The sequence below is a fragment of the Ursus arctos genome, unplaced genomic scaffold (genome assembly GCF_023065955.2).
Source record: "Ursus arctos isolate Adak ecotype North America unplaced genomic scaffold, UrsArc2.0 scaffold_12, whole genome shotgun sequence".
NCBI classification, from domain to species: domain Eukaryota; kingdom Metazoa; phylum Chordata; class Mammalia; order Carnivora; family Ursidae; genus Ursus; species Ursus arctos.
In genome coordinates, this window is record NW_026622786.1 from 9,995,239 (window position 1) to 10,013,444 (window position 18,206).

At 46.7% G+C, this 18,206-nt stretch overlaps 1 protein-coding gene across 7 annotated transcripts in view; it reads left to right on the forward strand.

Annotated features, from left to right (window-relative positions):
- The window catches only part of CD58 (CD58 molecule), a 47,651-nt gene that overhangs the window by 4,735 nt on the left and 24,710 nt on the right, over nt 1-18,206 (forward strand). For all 7 annotated transcript variants that reach the window (XR_006408172.3, XR_008958736.1, XR_008958737.1 and 4 more), the window contains exon 2: nt 11,888-12,178. Coding sequence is in view for 4 of the 7 variants with exons in the window: in XM_026483668.4 (XP_026339453.2) it covers nt 11,888-12,178 (291 nt within the window). In the remaining 3 variants the exon portion in view is untranslated. The remainder of the gene's footprint in view (nt 1-11,887; nt 12,179-18,206) is intronic.

Sequence of the window (18,206 nt, forward strand, 5' to 3'; positions counted from 1 at the left end):
TTTTGAACAGGAGTGAAATTACAATGACTGGAGTGTGTAAATGAATTATTCTGGTGGCTCTGTGGAGAGCAGTCTGTAGAGAGAGCAAAGGAGAAGCAGGGGGACCAGCTGGGGAGGCCATAGGAACAGTGCAGGTAAGAAGTGACTGCAAGAGAGGGGGACTGAATGGGAGGCAGGGGGATATGTTTGGAAGGTCGAGCCAGCAGGACAGGGCAGGTAGCAAAGCTCATTAAGAACTGTTGTATTAGCTCTTTTTAGCAGAGCCTTCCTTATGCTGCTGCAGCTTTGTATGGTTCCTTTACCTCGCCAGCTATCTCCCCAGCTAGAGTTTCTTTCCTTGTATGCAGAAACAAAGCCGTATACTACGTCTTAAAAAGTTCCTTTCACCGATTGGTTTTCATGGTTTTTTTTTTTAACAATACAGCGTGTTAAATCTGGACATTAGATAATACAGTGTTTGTCTAGCATTTCTCCTTTTTAAGTTATTATCTCACATTATTATGTGAGACCTGTTCATGGTTTGTTTGGTTTTTGTTTTGTTTTGTTTTGCTTCAATCAAGATTCAGAGTCTGTGTGTTTTTATTTGGGAAGAAGATGATCTAAGTCAAAATAGTGTCGTGTATTCCTATGAGAAAACTAGACCCATTGTTATAATAATAGCCGTCATGAATTGATACGTGCTCTGTGCCAGGTTCTGTGCTCAGTATTTTGGATTTTTGTTTTCATTGAATTGTCACACCAGTTTTTTTAGGTAGAGACTATTAAAGAGGAGCACAAAGGTTAGTTAGGTTAAGTACCTTGTCCAAGTTCACACAGGATAGGAGTGAACGCGTGATAGAAGTCACATTCATCTGACTCAGAATCCATGCATTCACAACCCAAGATTAGGTAAGCAAATTTTATGAAGATTTGAAGAGCCATGGGTGACCTCTCTCTTTTTTTAAGTTTATTTATCTTTTTAGTAATCTCTACACCCAACACGGGGCTCGAACTCACAACCCTGAGATCAAGAGTCACACGTTCTTCTGACTGAGCCAGCCAGGTGCCCCCATAGGTGATCTCTTGTATGTGACATGTGTGTATTGTCCAGTGTAATTTTGCTAAGACATGTGAAATTATATAGGACAGCACAGTTACCAATCACGCAGGATTGTTTTCCGTATCATCATCTGCAGAAAGCGGTTAGGGAAACCTTTGTTGGGGCTGTAGAATTCAGGATGGGGATTTATTTACATATTTATGAACATTTTGTTATAGTTATACTCTCCCTATACACCCATACTTTACTCCCTAGTACTTTTGCACAATCCTGATAACATAATATTTATGAAAACTAACAGTAATCTCATCGTATCATCATATCCCCTAGTTTCTACCCTTATTCTGGTTTCCCCAGTTGTCACAGATTGTCTTTTTTAAAACACCAGGATCTGGGGCACCTGGGTAGCGCAGTCGTTAAGCGTCTGCCTTCAGCTCAGGGCGTGATCCTGGTGTTCCGGGATTGAGTCCCACATCGGGCTCCTCCGCTGGGAGCCTGCTTCTTCCTCTCCCACTTCCCTGTTGTGTTCTCTCTCTTGCTGGCTGTCTCTCTGTCACATAAATAAATAAAATCTTTAAAAAAAAACAAAAAAACAACACCAGGATCTAATCAAGTTTCCCACATTGCATTTGTGACTGGGTTTTTGGTTTAATTTTGATGGGTATCTTTGAAAGTTTTTTAAAGAGACTTAGAAGCACGTTTGGAGAACTCGATCTAAGAATTTGTTTTATTGCCCTTTTGAGCACTGTAACGTTTCTTGAGTGAAAGCAGGCTTTCAAGGTAGGTATTGGTTCCTCTGTTTAAAAGCAGAAAGTTTGCCTGCATACATGAGGCACGAGTGTTTGTTTGCAGAAGTTTTCTGTCTTTTGATTTCCTCTCACATTTCTTCTCAAGTGCAGAAGGCTTTTTAAAGCTTTTACGTGAGGATACAGCCCCCTACACAAATCAAACCTTCTGTCTCAGGATTGAAAGTGAAACCAGGATACTACCTTTTCCATTTGTTCAGACCAGTTGAGGTCTGAATAGGAAGTGCAAAATACTGAGACTAGTCCCCAGGAAAGTGCTAGAAAACATCTTAGCATTTCTCTGGAGATGGCTTTCAGTGTCTGTCCACCAGCGTCAAAAGAAAATGTCTTCCAGTTACTTTATAGACAGACGATCTTCTCCTTTGACCTTTTTCCTGTTTTGTTTCCTTGTTTTCTTTTTCTTTTTAAAAATCTTCTTGCCATTGTGCCCTTTGGTCTTTCTTTTCCTTCTCAGCTGCTGCTGGTGCCTGTGCCAATGACCTCATAGCCCAAGGAGTCCAGGGCTCCAAGGAAGTCCAGTGGAAGTAAGGAGACCTCTTGGCCAGAATCCCTGCAATAAGTTCATGTCTGCTCTCTGCCCCCAATGGGGAACCCCTAGTCCATAGGTCTTCCCTTTGTGACCTTGACCAAGTATCCATCTGAGGGAAACAAATTATTTTGATAGGCTTGTTCTCAAGACCCATTTCAGGTCCTAGTGGATTTCACTTCCTTTTCATAATGTTCCCCAAAATGTCTGTGGTGATTAGTGTCTGAATTTCTACCAGGCTCACTGCTGTGTAATTTTTTGAACACTTTTCCCCTGTAACAGTTAAAAACTAGGAAGAAAAAATGCCATTTTATATACACATTCAGAAAATAATAAGAAATTCAGATTCATAAGAAACTAATAAGGTTGTGTCATCATAACTTAGTTTCTCAACTATGAGCTGAATAACCTGAAAATAATAGGGATTATAAAGAAATCCTTAATGAAATGATCAATAGTGTATAGAAATGCCTTGAATCAGACTTTGGAGAATAGATTTTAAAAGACTCCCAGAGTCTTAAATAGCTCTAGTAAAGACCTTGTTCCCCAAAGTGTGCTGTAGATCTCAGATATATCCTCCAACAAAAACATGTGGCTTTTGAGCCTAATGAGCTCACAAATGGGGCTTTTGAGCAAGATGGTATGTGGGTATCTTGAAAGGACAGGCTGGAGGAGTGCGGACAGTTAGAAACATAATATGAAACCTGCGAAATTGATTTTGATAATATATTGTATTTAACCTAATAGAGCCACAATATTTTCATTTCAACATGTAGTTGATACAGAAAATATTAATGAGGGATTTTACAGTCCCTTTTTCGTATCAAATCTTCATCCTGGTGCGTCTTCTTAAACCCGCAACACATCTCCTTGCGGACAGACCACACTTCATGTGCTCGTGAGCCATGTGTAGGTGCCGGTTATTGAAGCACACTGTACAGATTGGGAGGGAAAGGAAAAGGACTTGAAGTGTCAGCCCAAGGAGTAAAATGGGGAATGCTTTCACCTGACGGACGACAGAAAAGCTCAAAAGGAAATTGGTTTAGTCGGTTCCAACATCTCCATTCCAGATGAGCTCATCCAGGAGGCAAGGGTAGCTTGACAACTGAGAGCACATGTAGGGCAAGTTCTGGGGGGTTTCTGGGACTGGGGGGCCGGGGGGTTACAACCTGCAGAGATTCAGGTGGCTGCCGTTTCAGGCTGACATCAAAGAGCCAGGGAGGCAGTTGTGGTGTAGCTGAGAGCAGGAGAGTCCTGTCTTTAGCAATCACAGCAGCACCAGTGATTGGGCCTGGACAAGGGGAGACTAAGGCATCTCATTTCCTGGCTGACAGTGCAGGCTCTGGAGCCGGCTGCCTGTCTCTGGACAGCAGCTCTGTGTCCTCTGTGTGACTGCAGTCAGCTTCTGAACCTCTCTGAGCCCTGGTTTCCTCATCTATAACCTGGTGGCTCCCATTCTTTGGAATGTTCCTCCCCATATACTCAGGCCCACGCCCTCACTTTTTCTGGGTTGAGTTGGCTTAGGGCTCATTGGGAGTGGATTTATAAAGAACTAGGTGAAAGAAACGAACTGCTTTGCACTTCTTTGAGTAAAAAGACTCCCATTTCCTCTTTATTATCTATATACTTGGTGAGCAGATTTCCTACCCCAAAACTGGGACATGGGGTCTGACTAATCTGAGAATATCTGTGGACAATAGGACAGATTATCTGATAATGGACATTTTAGGAGAGTGGCCACTCCTCTGTGTTGTAAATGTGTGTATGTATGTAGAGAGAGACTTTGTCTCCCAAAATGTCACGACTTTCACACTCCAGGTAGATGTCAGCTGAGAGTGTGCCATGATACAGAGAAGAAAGGTTATGGTCGCCCATCCCCCACCCCCCCACCCCCTCACCCCCTCACCCCCTCCCTGGTCTGGAGAAGAGATTCATCTGCTCACTTGGGTTCAGAATGCCCCCAGATCCTGCTGTCTTCACGCTTGAAGGAGTCTTTAACTGAAACACCGTTAGAATGTTGAACATAGGGGGGAAATACCAAGATTTATATATTCAGGTACTGAAACTTTTAGGGGATTTTTTTCATCAAATGAACTTTGATCTTAACTGCTAAAATATGCAGGCCATCCTTAAAAGATATTTTAGAGAGAGAAAAAGACTTTAAACTCACATTGTTCATTTCTAAGAAATGGCATCAATAAACAAATTGCATCTCCTCAGACCTGCCGCGGGCTATTTACCTTTGATTCGGAGCTGCATCCTGGGTGGGTCCAGGCTTACCTGGTGCAGGAAGTAGGCGGAGCCTAGTTAAGCCTGAAGGGGAAGCAGGAGACAAAGGGGGGTATCTTGAAAGGAACAGCAGTTGGGGAGAGATGGGAGTGCGAATCCAGCAGCGCCTCCAGTCTGGGTGTGGCGCTGGTGACAGGCATTGGGGGACGGGGACTGTTTCACCTGCACACCCCGGGGGTGGGAGGGAGGAGAGGGGTCCTAAGCCACTTATTCTTTGGTGCCAGTTGAACGTTTCCACCTCTCCTAGCTGAGTGATGATGATTCATCAACCAACTTCCACAGCACCTTAGGACCTTGAAAAGCTCGGGATCTGGGGGAACTGCTAAATTTTGTGGTTCTATCAGGAAGCCCGGCCTTTTGGACTATAGTCCAGTTGTATTTAGATTACTTCACTCACTCAAATATTTATCGAGTGCCCTTCCTGTGCCAGGCAGCGGGGTACAGCAGAGACCAAGCACCACCCTGCTTTGTCCTCACGGGGTTAGCCTGGCTGGGGGTGGGGGGGATGAACTCTGATCCATTCTGATTGGAATCAGTTACTGCCTTTAAGAATGAGAAGTTTTCACACAGAATTTGAACATCCAGCATTTCTTGGAAAATCAGAAGTTCTGCAAATTGCACGCGCTCACGCGGCTGGGACTGGAGGAGCGGGGCTCTGGAGGAACGCATGCGCGCCAGTGCCCACGTGCCTCTGCTCGCTGGCCGGTCCGCCCAGCGCCGCCTGCAGAGGCACGGTGGCTCTCTATTCATGCCTCATCTCCCCGAGCTCTCAGGCTTCGCAGCGGCTCCTGTGGTGTGGTTTCCCTTGCCACTTCTCCATTTATTTCTTGTTTTCCTTTTCTTTTCTTTTTTTTGGCTCCAGCTTTTCTTCCTCCCCGCATTCAAGCTTCTCTTGTCCTTTCTCTGCGTCTCGCATGGTACCTGCCATTACCCATGAGGAGTGCAGACTCTTAGGCCCTCCCTTCAACTTCATTTCTCATGGCCTTTAATTATGAAGCCCCGTCCCATGTCCCTTTGTCATATCTGAAGTCGCTTGCAAACTGCAACACCACCATCACAAAACTCAGGTTGTCACGTTTTGGGGATTTGGGTTTATCACTTTCTTGCTCAGTCAGACCTCAATTTCCTTGTGTATATGAAGTGAGGGCATTGGGGGCCACAGACTCTTGTTCTCTCAGGACCCCTCGGGCCCTGACTTTCAGTGATTTGGGGACCACTGGGCCTGGTACCTCACCCGTAGGTTTCAGAGGCATGCTAGAGTCTCAAGTAGAGCCGTCCCAGTACATTCTAGAAACCGCATCTGTACAAATCCTGTGTCATGTACGTCTTTAATAGCCATATGCTGCATAGCAGGCCAAATAAGAAATAGTGGTTATGAGCATTCTGGGCTCAGACCGCCTACGTTCAAATCCAGTTTTACCACTTCACTAGCAAGTCACTTAATCTTCATGTGCCTCAGTTTCCTCATCTGCAAAGTAGGGTCAAAAATAATGCCTGTGTTGTGTGGCTTTTTTTTGTGTGTGTGAAGATTTTTATTTTATTTATTTATCTGACAGAGATAGAGACAGCCAGCTAGAGGGGGAACACAAGCAGGGGGAGTGGGAGAGGAAGAAGCAGGCTCATAGCGGAGGAGCCTGATGTGGGGCTCGATCCCATAACGCCGGGATCATGCCCTGAGCCGAAGGCAGACACTTAATCGCTGTGCCACCCAGGCGCCCCAAGTGTTGTGTGGCTTTTAAGAGGATTCACTGGGTACCTATTTGTAGAACTCTTCCAGCAGTGCCTCGCAGATAGTAAGTGCTATACAAGTGTTTGATTACTAAAAATAGCAGTCAATGTCAATCCTAGGACCCAAGTGAAAACACGCAGAGGAGTTTGTGGCTGGAGTGGGAATCCCTCCTCTTTAATTCAGTAGTTACGGTGACCATATTTTCTAAGTCAAAAATCAGGACACGGGGCGCCTGGGTGGCACAGCGGTTAAGCGTCTGCCTTCGGCTCAGGGCGTGATCCTGGCGTTGTGGGATCGAGCCCCACATCAGGCTCCTCTGCTATGAGCCTGCTTCTTCCTCTCCCATTCCCCCTGCTTGTGTTCCCTCTCTCGCTGGCTGTCTCTATCTCTGTCAAATAAATAAATAAAATCTTTAAAAAAAAAAAATCAGGACACATCATCTGCAAAATATTTGAGTTCCAGTTCTGACTTCAAGCGATATAAGAAGAATCATTAAAATTGGGTGTGATGGTTATGTTTTGCAAGGACACTGCAACAAAATATTTGGAGTTGGAGCTGTTTTTAGATATATGATTTCTCGATCTGTTCGTATTAGGTACCATCCTATCTTTAAAAAATCATTCAGTATTCTTCAAAACAATTAAAAAATGCTGGCTAGCATGGACTGTCTGTTTGGGCCATCACTAATGCATTTTTTTCTCTTCCTCTGTCTGTTTGTAAATGATGCAAGCTCACACCACGCTTAGTGGTCACACAGCCAGGATCACATACAACAAAGGCATTGATGTGCCCTGACTCACTGCAAGAAAAGGAGGGAAAGCCCTGTTGAAAGCCAACTTTATTTCAGCATTGTGTTAAGACTCTCAATCTTATTCAAACCTCAAAACAATCGTTTGTGGTGGGCGTTATGATTTACATTTTACAGCCGAGGGAGCCTTGTGTGGGAGGCTTTTGAGAGTTCCGCTGGGCCCATCTGCCTGAGAGTCAGGGCACTTACCCTTCTGCCCCTGGCATGGGAAGTTGGCATCCTCTCTCACCACTCCGATAGCAAAGCAACCAGCTCACTACTGACTCTTTCCTTTGCTGCTGTTTGTGTGCAGATTCATTCGTTCATTCATTCATTCATTCATTCATTCATTCATTCACGGTGTGTGACCTTTGAGAAACAACTCATTCCCCTTTCTCCTGTTCTTCTTGTTCATTGGCAGTTATCCTATCAGCAACTTACTTCAGGGTTAGTCTTGGAAATGCAATGAAAAACTTTACTGTGGGAAGGGAATGCTAGACAGTAGCCACTACAAATGTGATGATCCCCAAGTCTATATCCTCTCCTGTGAGCCCCTGACCTGTGTACCCAACAGCCTACTGGACATCTCTACTTGGGAGTCTTACAGACCCCACACAGTGTCTGAAACTGAAATTAGGATCTTCGAGTCCGAGCCTGGCTCTCCTCCACATCCCCTGTCTTAGGGAACGACACCAACCACCCACCTTGGAGAAAAATTATAATACAGATAACACAAATTTCTATAACATGTAAGGAACTCATTAACTTTGATGGGAAAAAGACAAACAACCCAATAGAAAAAAAAGGCAAAGGATACAAAAGGACGGTTCTCAGAAAAGAAGATCCAGATTACCAACAAACAGAAAAGATGCTTAAATTTCTAGAGGTCAGGAAAATGCAAATTCAGATAACAATGAGATGTCACTCTATGTCTGATAATTAAGTGTGCAAAAAAAAAAAAAAAAAAGAAAGAAAGAAAAGATCACCGGATGCTTACAGAGTGCAAGGAGAAGGTAACTCAGGTGTTTCTGATGGAAATGTACATTGCAAATGCAAGCAGTGTGGCAGCTTCTATCAAAATAAAAAATCTGGGGCGGTGGGTGGCTCAGTCAGTTAGTGTCTGCCTTCAGCTCAGGTCATGATCTCAGCATCCTGGAATTGAGTCCCACGTCAGGTTCCCTGCTCAGTGGGAAGCCTGCTTCTCCCTCTGCTTTTTGTTGCTCCCCCTGCCTGTGCTCTCTCTCTCTCTCTCCCTGTCAAATAAATAAGTAAATAAAACCTTAAAAAAAAAGAATTTTAAAATAAAAAATCTGTTTGCCCTTTAATTCAGCCCCACTCCAGGAACACTGTCCCACAGATATGAAACCATACATACACATTTCTGTACACAGGAATAGTCGTAACAGTTACTGCAGTAGAAGCAGCTAGGGACCAAAGGGGTGTTCAGCAGGGGTGGACAGGTAATTAATTACGGTTCATTAGTACCCTGGAATAACATGTAGCCCTTAAAAAGAATGAAGTCTTGCCATGCCAGTGGATTTGATGTGAGTTTTATGAGGTATTCTTGATGGGAAAGGCAGGATGCAGAGACGTATGCGTAAGACCATTTTTGTTAAATCATGACAAGCCATGTAATTATATATATACACGTATATATATACACACACGCATTATGTGTGATATAGCTTCGTCTCTATTTGATGATCTGAGCAGGGAGAGAAAAAGCAAAGGTTATATTCTGAGTTGTCAATGGAGATTCCCGGACTGAGGGTGGTTATAGGGCTTGGGGGATGGGGTAAGGCATCCAAGCCACACACACACACGCACACACGCACACACACACACGCGCGCGCACACACACACACACACACACACACACAGGCCAGAAAAGACTGCTAAACGTCTATATCACCATTCTGCGTCTATATAAAATTACATCTATGTCTATGTATATTTTGTTTTTAAACACATTTTTAAAATAAAGAGTTCATCTTCGTTGTCGCCACCCTGTCTGAAACTCTTTGGTCGCATTCCCATCTCAATATGCAGGGCAGGATTTTGTCTGCGGCCTCCAAGGCCTGGCCCCGGCCTGTGTGTGTAGCCCACTGGCCCCTCTTGTCATGGCCGGGCCCTCCTGCCTTCGGGAGCTGTTGTCCCTGGACATGGGCCTACCCCACCCCCACCCGCGCTTGGTGGGGCTCGCTGCTCCTCCTCCTTCACAAGCCGTCTCTAATCCTCATGGGCTCCCCAGGTGGGTCCTCTTTAGTGACGCCCTGTGCTTCTACTTGCTGGCCCTGAGCACAGCTGCCGCAGGGTGTTGGTCCAATTATTTGGATCAAGTCTGACTTCCCTAACAAAAAGTGAGCTCCGAGAGGGCAGGGACTGTGTCTGTCCCCACATGGTAGAGTTGCCCAGTGAGTATTTCCAGAATGAGTACCAGGACCAGCCTGCTGTGAAAGGCGGAGCTGCACAAAGAGTGGGCAGCTCTGCGTTCTGGCCGCTCTGCTGCCGTGAGCCGGGCCATGTGAAGCCTGTTTGCCCCTGTGTGACGTGGTCAGCACTGCTACTGCAGTGTGTGACGGGCGTTAAAAGGGACATAGGGTGCGAGACTACACCGCTGGCAGCAAGGGGGCATTCAGTGACCTTGTCCTTCAGTTTTCTTGGTGCCCTGTCACTTCGCCTGTGAAATGGGTTGTTTGACTCAATGATTTTGAGAGTTTCTTCTAGCTCAAAACTGAATTTTTCGGAACTGGTCTCCCCCCTCCTTTCCCTTGCTTCTTGCCAGCACTAGCTCCATTCCTGACTTCTTTCTTCCTCCTGTACTCAAGCCCAGGAAACATCTCCTCTCCCTGGGAAGACAGCAGCCATCCACCTTTATGCAGCCAAGGTTCATCTCGTACTGCTTCTCTTCCCCCAGCAGCCCACCCACTCCCATTCATGCATTCATGCATTCACTCACAAGACATTTCGAGCCTCCCCTAGTGGCTGTGGATAGACCCTCACTCCTCAGATCCTGCCCCCTCTCATCCACCTTCCCGTGGGCTCTGGAGGAGTGTGAGAGGAGAGAGGGCATGATCAACACCGCCACGAGGGCTGTGGGTGTAGTCCTGTGGGCAGTCCCCCTTAATTAAGGGAGATGGTTCTACAAATCCTCGCAATAGACAAATGGGAGATATTTACTACTTATTTGAAATTACTGAACACATTTGCCTACAATTGGACTGTTTTAATAGTCTTGATGTTTCCCATGCTCTTTCAATTACCCTGATTGCTATTAGGCAGAAACTTCAATCAAGTTTTAATTTATCTTTAATGTCTTTCCCTTAACAGCTGCTCTTCTTTCTTAACAAGTGAGTGAAGTCTGGAACCGGGTGCATTTAAACCCATGTTGGGGTATTGAGAGTATCCCAGTCTGGTGGTGGTAGTAAATATTTAACAACCGGATTGGTGCAGAGTAGGCAGGAGTCTCCGTTTGAAGCATGAGTTCCTTTGCTGTAAATACTCCCCCATGTGGATTTCAGGCTATCAGCCAGGCTTGGCAGTGATGCTAACAGTTGAGTCACGACGGGGGACAACTGGAGCCAGCTCCCCCGTGCTCCCCACGCCACTGAACCTAGTCCCATGCCCTGAGTCTGTGTCTCACCCCCGCTGGCTGGCTTCCCACTCGTTGTTTCTGATCTCAGCTGGTAGCCCCTGGCAGGTAGCCAAGAAGGATGCCTGACCAACACCAGGAGCTAACCCCTCCCTCACCCGCCACCTCCAGTCACTAAACCCTGTTGCTCTCTTGAGTCTGCCCTTTTGTCTGTCCCCTCCACCCACACCTTGCTCTGGTCTGCCCAGTCGGCCACCCTCTCATTGCTCTGGCACTGACCTCAATTCTGGTTTCCCTGCCTGCATGCCTGTCCCCAGCCTCCACTGTCCACTCCGCAGGTGGTGTCAGCCTACCAACACTTCAGTGACTTCATGCCGGGCTTGTGTGGAAAGCCGTCCTGTGGCTGTCCCTTGCCATTAGGTTCCATCCCAAACCCTTAGCATGTCTTACCTGACACCCCCACGCCCCCACTCACGTACGCTCCAGCCTCACCCCCCACCTGTGACCCGCTTGCTTGCTTCCTCTAAGCCATGGGGAGCTGCTTTTATTTCCTCAAATACACCCAGCTCCTTCTCGACTTGGGGCCTGCTTTTTTTTTTTTTTTTTTTTTTTTTTTTTTGGAGGCTCTGCTTCCTCTCTCAGTACAATTACCTCTCCTCCCCCCCCTCCCCCAGCCCTTGGGTATACCCCTGGGGAGCGTCAGCCCAACTTCCTGGGGAAAGCCCTCGAGGAAGTGGCTCCCTGGGCCTGCTTTGTCATCCCTGCACAGTGGGGCTTCTGGAGGGCCTCGAGTTACACCTGTCTGGTTGGCTGTCATGTTGTCAGCGCTGCCCGCAGTCCCTAGCGGGGACTTGGTGGTGCTCCATCTGAGTTGAATCCACTTCCTGCATTTACGTGGGCCCCAGTGCCCCCACTAGAGAGTAAGCTCCGCACGGTCAAACACGTCCTGCTTGCTTGTTTGCCATCAACAGTGTATCGGCTTCGTGCGAAAAGTAGCTGATGAATTATTTTTACTGCTAAATTTAACTTTTTTTTCCCCAAAGAGCATCTTGGAGGATGGTTTTTTGTTTTCTATAAAGTCATGTTGGTTTTCCTAACCAATTTCTTTTTCCCTCCTAGACTCCATCAGCTGTGAGCGCAAGGTGGTGTTCGGAACTGTGAACGAGAGCGTAACTTTCAATGTACAAAGGTCCGTACACTTTAAAGAGCTCCTGTGGACAAAAAGTAACGATAAAGTCATCGAATGGGAAGAAGGCACTTCCCCTCATGTTTTCCCACCTTTTGAAAACAGAGTTCATTTAGACACCACATCAGGAACCCTTACCATCTTCAATCTAACATCATCGGATGAAGCTGAGTATAGAATCGAACCTTCGAGCATTGACATCTCGTTCTTTCTGCATGTGATTGGTGAGTATTCCATAAATCGGTTTGTTTAAAATGGCAACTTTCCAACTGTTTTAAGAGATGAACACAAATGAACGGTTTCTGAGAAATAAGAGAATTCAATCTCTGAGGCTGTCGGGGTTGTCCTGCCTGGCACACAGGGGCCAGTGTCCATCCCTTCGTCCTCCTCTGAGTGAGGAGAGGGTGTGACTGAGGTGGAGGGAGCAGCCCCAGCTGGGCAGAGTTGTTGCCAGCAGCATCAGTTGTCTTGCTAGGAATATTCTGGAAAGGGATGTAGTGGCAGCAATGAACTCAGAACTCTCTGAGCTCCATTGAGAGATGATGCTCTAGGAATTAGAGTGCCTGCTTACACCTGCACCACACCCTGGGAAGTGGATTTTTTTCTCTCCTGCATCACTTTACACGGGAACTGGAGATGGAGTCCAGGTTCCTCCACACTTACCATCGATGCTTCCAGATTATTCTCCTTGTCATCTACAGGCCAATGGATACATCCCAACGTTTCTGGATCATTGGAATCCCTGACTCACTTTTGCTGTTTCTGATGTTCCTGCTGTCATAATTCTTAGAGATTATAATATTTAAATATATAATTCCAATATCCTGGCTTCTGAGTCCTTGCCCTCCTCTCCTGTGATGGTCTTGTCATCCATCCACCCCCACCCCCCTTTCCCCATGGATAGAACCTAGCAGTTGTCATTACCACTCATTCAGAGCCCTCCACTGTGTCATGTTAGGTGTCCCCCGCTGTGCCCACACTGCCACCCCTTCACCTCACATGGCCCTCTGTCCTCCTTGGCAGCCAGAATATGCTCACTCACTGGGCTCACGCACTAGAAGACTTGCTTAGTTTCCTTGATCCTTTTAGTTTTTTAAATTTAATGTTTTAAATTATTTTGTATCGATTTTGTTTATTTATTTGAGAGAGAGATAAAGCACAAGCAGGGGCAGAGGGAGAGGGAGAAGAAGGGACTCGATCCCAGGACCCCGGGATCGTGACCTGAACTGAAGGCAGACGCTTAACCGACTGAGCCACCCAGGGCGCCCCATCCCTCTCCTTTTTAAATGGGCCGTACTCCTATGGCCTGTGCAAGCAGGTCCAGTCCAGTGCACTGCCTATTCTGAGCTCACGCACTATGGCTGCAGAGAAACTCATCGCCCCACAGAGCCCCACACATGAAGCTTCTGGTCACTTGCCTCAGTCAAATCCAACATGTCCCCCAGTGTCCTAGCAATTATCCTTCCTCTCCTCAAGCCTCAGAGACCCTCTTCTCCAGACACACTCCTCAGCTGAAGGCTTTGCTTCTTGTTTTCACTGGGGAAGAGAAGTGCTCGGAGGAGAATCTCCACAGGCTGTCCCCCTCAGTCTTCCTGCCCTTGAGCACGGGTACCCTGCTCACAGAGGGCCAAGCCCTCCGCTGTGCCCTGAGCCCTGCCTCCTGCCACTGCCCTTGGGGACACCGCTTTAGTGGCTGCCCTTGCTCTGTTCCTGCAGCAGTGTCCTCCGTGAACTGTCAGCCCGACCCCACCAGCATTCAGTATGCTGTCAAACATTCACGCCAGCCCCGGGAGCCCTCTGATGCCCCCTCCACCCCTCCAGGTACCACCCACTTGCCGTCTTGAGTTTGTAGACAATCTCCTGGAAGGGTTGTCTATGTTTGCTTTCTAACCCCTTTTCTCCTATTTACTTTTAACCCACCCCAAACAGGCTTTCATCCCCTCACTGTACCAGAACCCTTGATCTCCTCCTTAATGAAGCCAGTGAGCCGTTCATGTTCCCCCCACCACATCTTTCTTGGCCACTCAGCAGCATCTGACATAGCAAGCAAATCACTCTCTCCTCTGAAACACGGCCTTCTCTTGGCATCCAGGACACCACCCTATTCTGGTTTTCTTTTAGCTCACTAACTGGTCCTTCTCAGCGTCCTTGGCTGGATCCCTCATCTTGCCAACCTGCAAGCATTGGGACTGGAGGGCTTGAGCCACCCTGCTCTGCCTGCATCCACACCCAGCTGGGGGAGCTCATCCTGTGTTTGGGCTTTAAATATTATTTTGATGCTGATAATGCACAGATTGAGATCTCTCGCCCGGAGCCCCACTGCGCTCCTTGTGTGTGTTTCTGACCACTTCCTCTGTATTTCCACTGGGATATCTAGCTGATGGGCTTCTCAAATCATGTGTCCCAAAGTGAGCTCATCAACTTTCCCTTAAATCCTGTTCTTCCCCAAATCTTTCCCCCAGCTTGGTTAACGGCAGCCCCTCCTTTTCACTTGCTCAGGCTAAAACCTTGATGTCATCCTTGACGCCATGTTTCTCTTCCTCTTTCTCTCGAACACCATGTTTATCCCACCAGGAAATTTTGCTGGTTTTACAGCCTCTGACCACCTCTCACCACTTCCTCTGGGGCTGATCCGGGGCTCCTTCGTCCTCATCCAGAGGACTGCAGCAGCCGCCTGATGGCCACCCAGCTTCTACCATTGCCCCTTATAGGAGGCATTTTGTGTTCTTTACAAATTTAATTACATTTAGTTTTTTTCCAGTTTTTTTGAGGTATAACTGACCTATATCACCGTGTAAGTTTGAGGTATACAGTATAATGATCTGACTTACATATATTATGACCACAGTTCATTTTTAAACACAGGCAGCCAGAGTGATCTTAAAACAGAGGTCGGAGCATGTCATTCATCAGCTTAGAACCTTCTAGTGGTCCCGTCTCACTCTGAGTTAAAGCTGAGATCTATAGTGCAAGGCTGTATGAGATCTGGCATCCATGATCAGCTCTTTCTGTTCTTGGGCATCCTAGTGTTGCCCTTGACTTTGGCTGCCTTTTCTGTGCTCCCCTCCAGCATTTGAACCTGTACCCATCTCTCCCCTCTGTGGGGTCCCAGGTTCACTGTTTTCTCCTAGAAGAGGGTGTTGTTCTAGCCCTACCTCCTCTAGGCCAGAGGTGTTCAAGAAAGATCCAACTGGTAGAAAAGTGTGTAAGATGGTTTGCAGGGAATGGAGAAGAGACAGAAAGTCCGGCGTAGAAGTTCAAGTCGGAGCTCTCCAAGTCCCGTTAGAGGCAGTCTCAGTGGAATGGGACGGGGTGATGAGCTGGATGAATAGCTGTTATTCACCAGTTCACCTGCCTGGCCTGCTGGAGACATTGGAAGGAAGAGAGAATGTCTCTCTTGTTCATCATTGTAGCCCCAGAGCTCAGCAAGGGACCTCAACAGGCACTAGGCATTGAACCAGGCGACTGGGAAGTGGGAGTTGCAGTTGACAGAAATGGGGGCTCTCAGACTGGGTGGCTGGTTTGTCCAGAAGATGATCGACTCCATTTAGAAGAGTGAGGCTTGTTAAGGTGTGCGGGCATCCCATTCGAAGAACCAGTGGATGCCTTTGAAGAAGCAGAATTTTTAAAACATGCAGGTTGGGGATCTGGCCGTTTATAGAGCCAGCAACTAATAAGATTGATTTCATATTTAGATAACAATAGAATGTTATTTTAAGAGCCCTACACTGAGTTCAAACTTTTGAATACACTTATCTTTTTAAACTTGATGAAATGTTTAAAAATAATTTGGTTTTTATTTTTTATTTTTATTTTATTGTATTTTATTATGATATGTTAGTCACCATACAGTACATCATTAGCTTTTGATGTAGTGTTCCATGGTCACTCAGCTAGGGTGCTTGATTTCAGGAGTCAAACCATCTGAATAGCCCTTAGGAAGCCTAATTAGCAAAGACCTACAGAGCATCAGAGTCCAGGGGACGTGAGTTTTGATCAGGAAATAGTGATCTGGACAGCATGAAATGTGGGACCCCAAGTCCCGGCTTGAGCGTCTGGATTTTAGCCTGTGACGGTGGGGAGACACTGTATCTAATGCGGGAACAGAGAAGTGACTTGATGAAGTCTATTTTCAGACGATTAATCAGATAGTAGGTGTTGATGGTGGATTGGGGGGGGGGCACCAGGTTGGAAGGTACTGTGGTCTTCTAGGGAGACAGGTCCTGCTAGTAGATGTTGGGAAAGGAGAGAAAGAGAAGATGCTTCTAAGAAAGAGTCAAGCAAATTTAGATTTTGGTTATAAAAAGACATAAAATGGGGGCGCCTGGGTGGCACAGCGGTTAAGCGTCTGCCTTCGGCTCAGGGCGTGATCCCGGCGTTCTGGGATCGAGCCCCACATCAGGCTCCTCTGCAATGAGCCTGCTTCTTCCTCTCCCACTCCCCCTGCTTGTGTTCCCTCTCTCACTGGCTGTCTCTATCTCTGTCGAATAAATAAATAAAATCTTTAAAAAAATAAAAAAAAATAATAAAATAAAAAGACATAAAATGACTCAGGATTTCACACCTGAATGACAAAACGATTGGTCATATTTTTTTTTTTTTTTGAAATGAGGAAGGCCTACTTCCTCTGGGGTATGTTAATGCCTAAGTGATTTGGTGATCTTCCGGAGACACCAGGCCTAATGGGAGATTTTCAGAAAGGATATTTTAGACAGGGGGATTTCCTGGCACCCCCTCAATTCAGGCCATCTACTTCCTTCTGGATGTATGTTGGTACTTGGTTTCCTTTTTCCCTCAAAATCCCCTTCAAATTTCCACCGTCAATGTTTATTAGTTCTTTCTCTTGTTAGTTGCATTGAAGATGGTAATGTTCACATAAGTAGAGTTAACTACTCTACCCTTAAATGATCCGAAGTGGTATGACTTTTTATTAAAGTTAAGAGAAATACGCAAATACCATCAGATCTGTATAAGCAGTTCTCAGTCTTACAGAGTAGTGCACTGAATTCATTCATTATAAATTAAGTTGTCTTAAGGATGACGTAAGTACATTTCCTGCCAGTTTCATGCTGCTTAAGGTATAGGTGTAACTAATATTTGTCGGCTATCGCTGTGGGGAGTCCCATGGGCAGTGAGAGAGTATGAGGATTCTGGACGCCAGGTTCTGAGCCAGATGAGGCAGGAAGGTGTCTATCCTTTCCCATGAGTGGGATGGGCTCTTCCACATTGGCTATCTGGTGACCGTGCTGAAGTGAGACCACCAGAAAGAGCTCTTGGATAGTGAAGGGAGCTCTAACCACACAGAAAATTATGCTAGCTTTTCCACGCAGGCTCTTTCAAAGTACGTTCATACCCCACTAGACCTTTCCAGTCTTTTAGAGTATTGTATTCCATTTTACAGGTGGAAACGACACAGATGTAGCAATGGGCTTCTCTGTAGAAGAGGCCTGGGCTGGATGATTTCTTAAACGTGTTCCAGCTCCCACAAGAGCTGTGGGCCACGGTCACACAGCCAGCCAGTGTGCAAGTTCACACCCCCAACTCCTGGCCATGTAACGCACGCCCATGGGGGCCCCTGCCTTCTCGCCATGCACTCTATGATAGCTGCCGTGACTGTGCAGGCAGTGCGCGTTAATCCCTCTGTCAGGTACTATCCGTATGACCTCATTTGACCCTCATCTCCATCGTGAAGGGGAGGCACTGTGTGTTTCTCTATTGTATAGGAGAGGAATCCTAACCACGGGGATTCGGTGACTTGGCCAAGGGCAAGTGGCTCTTCCTGGTGATGCTGCCATGTGAACGCAGGCAGTCGGGCTCCTGAGTCCAGGCTCTTAGCCACCACACCCTTCCTTTTCACGGGGGGGGGGGTGCCGATTGAAGAATTTACCTTTTATACAGTGGAGAGAATAATTTGAAACCATCTCCCTGAATTTATGCATCTATCCACCCATCCCTCCGTCTGTCCAACATACATGCTCCTTACTGAGGAGCCACCTGTGCGCCTTGCGTTGTGTCCAGCGCTGTGGGTAAAAGGTGAGGAGTATCTAGTCTTTACCCTTAGAGATGTGCAGCCCAAGGGGCTCATGAGGCACCTCTGTTGGGTTCAGAAAGTGTTGAACGAAATGCTAGGCGTTGGCCAAACTAGAATCTATGACAGAACACACAGAGCACCCCCATCAGCAGCATCTGGGGGTGGTGGGGCCCTGGAGTCTGTATTTTTAACACACACTCCTGGTGATTTCTTGTGCCTGT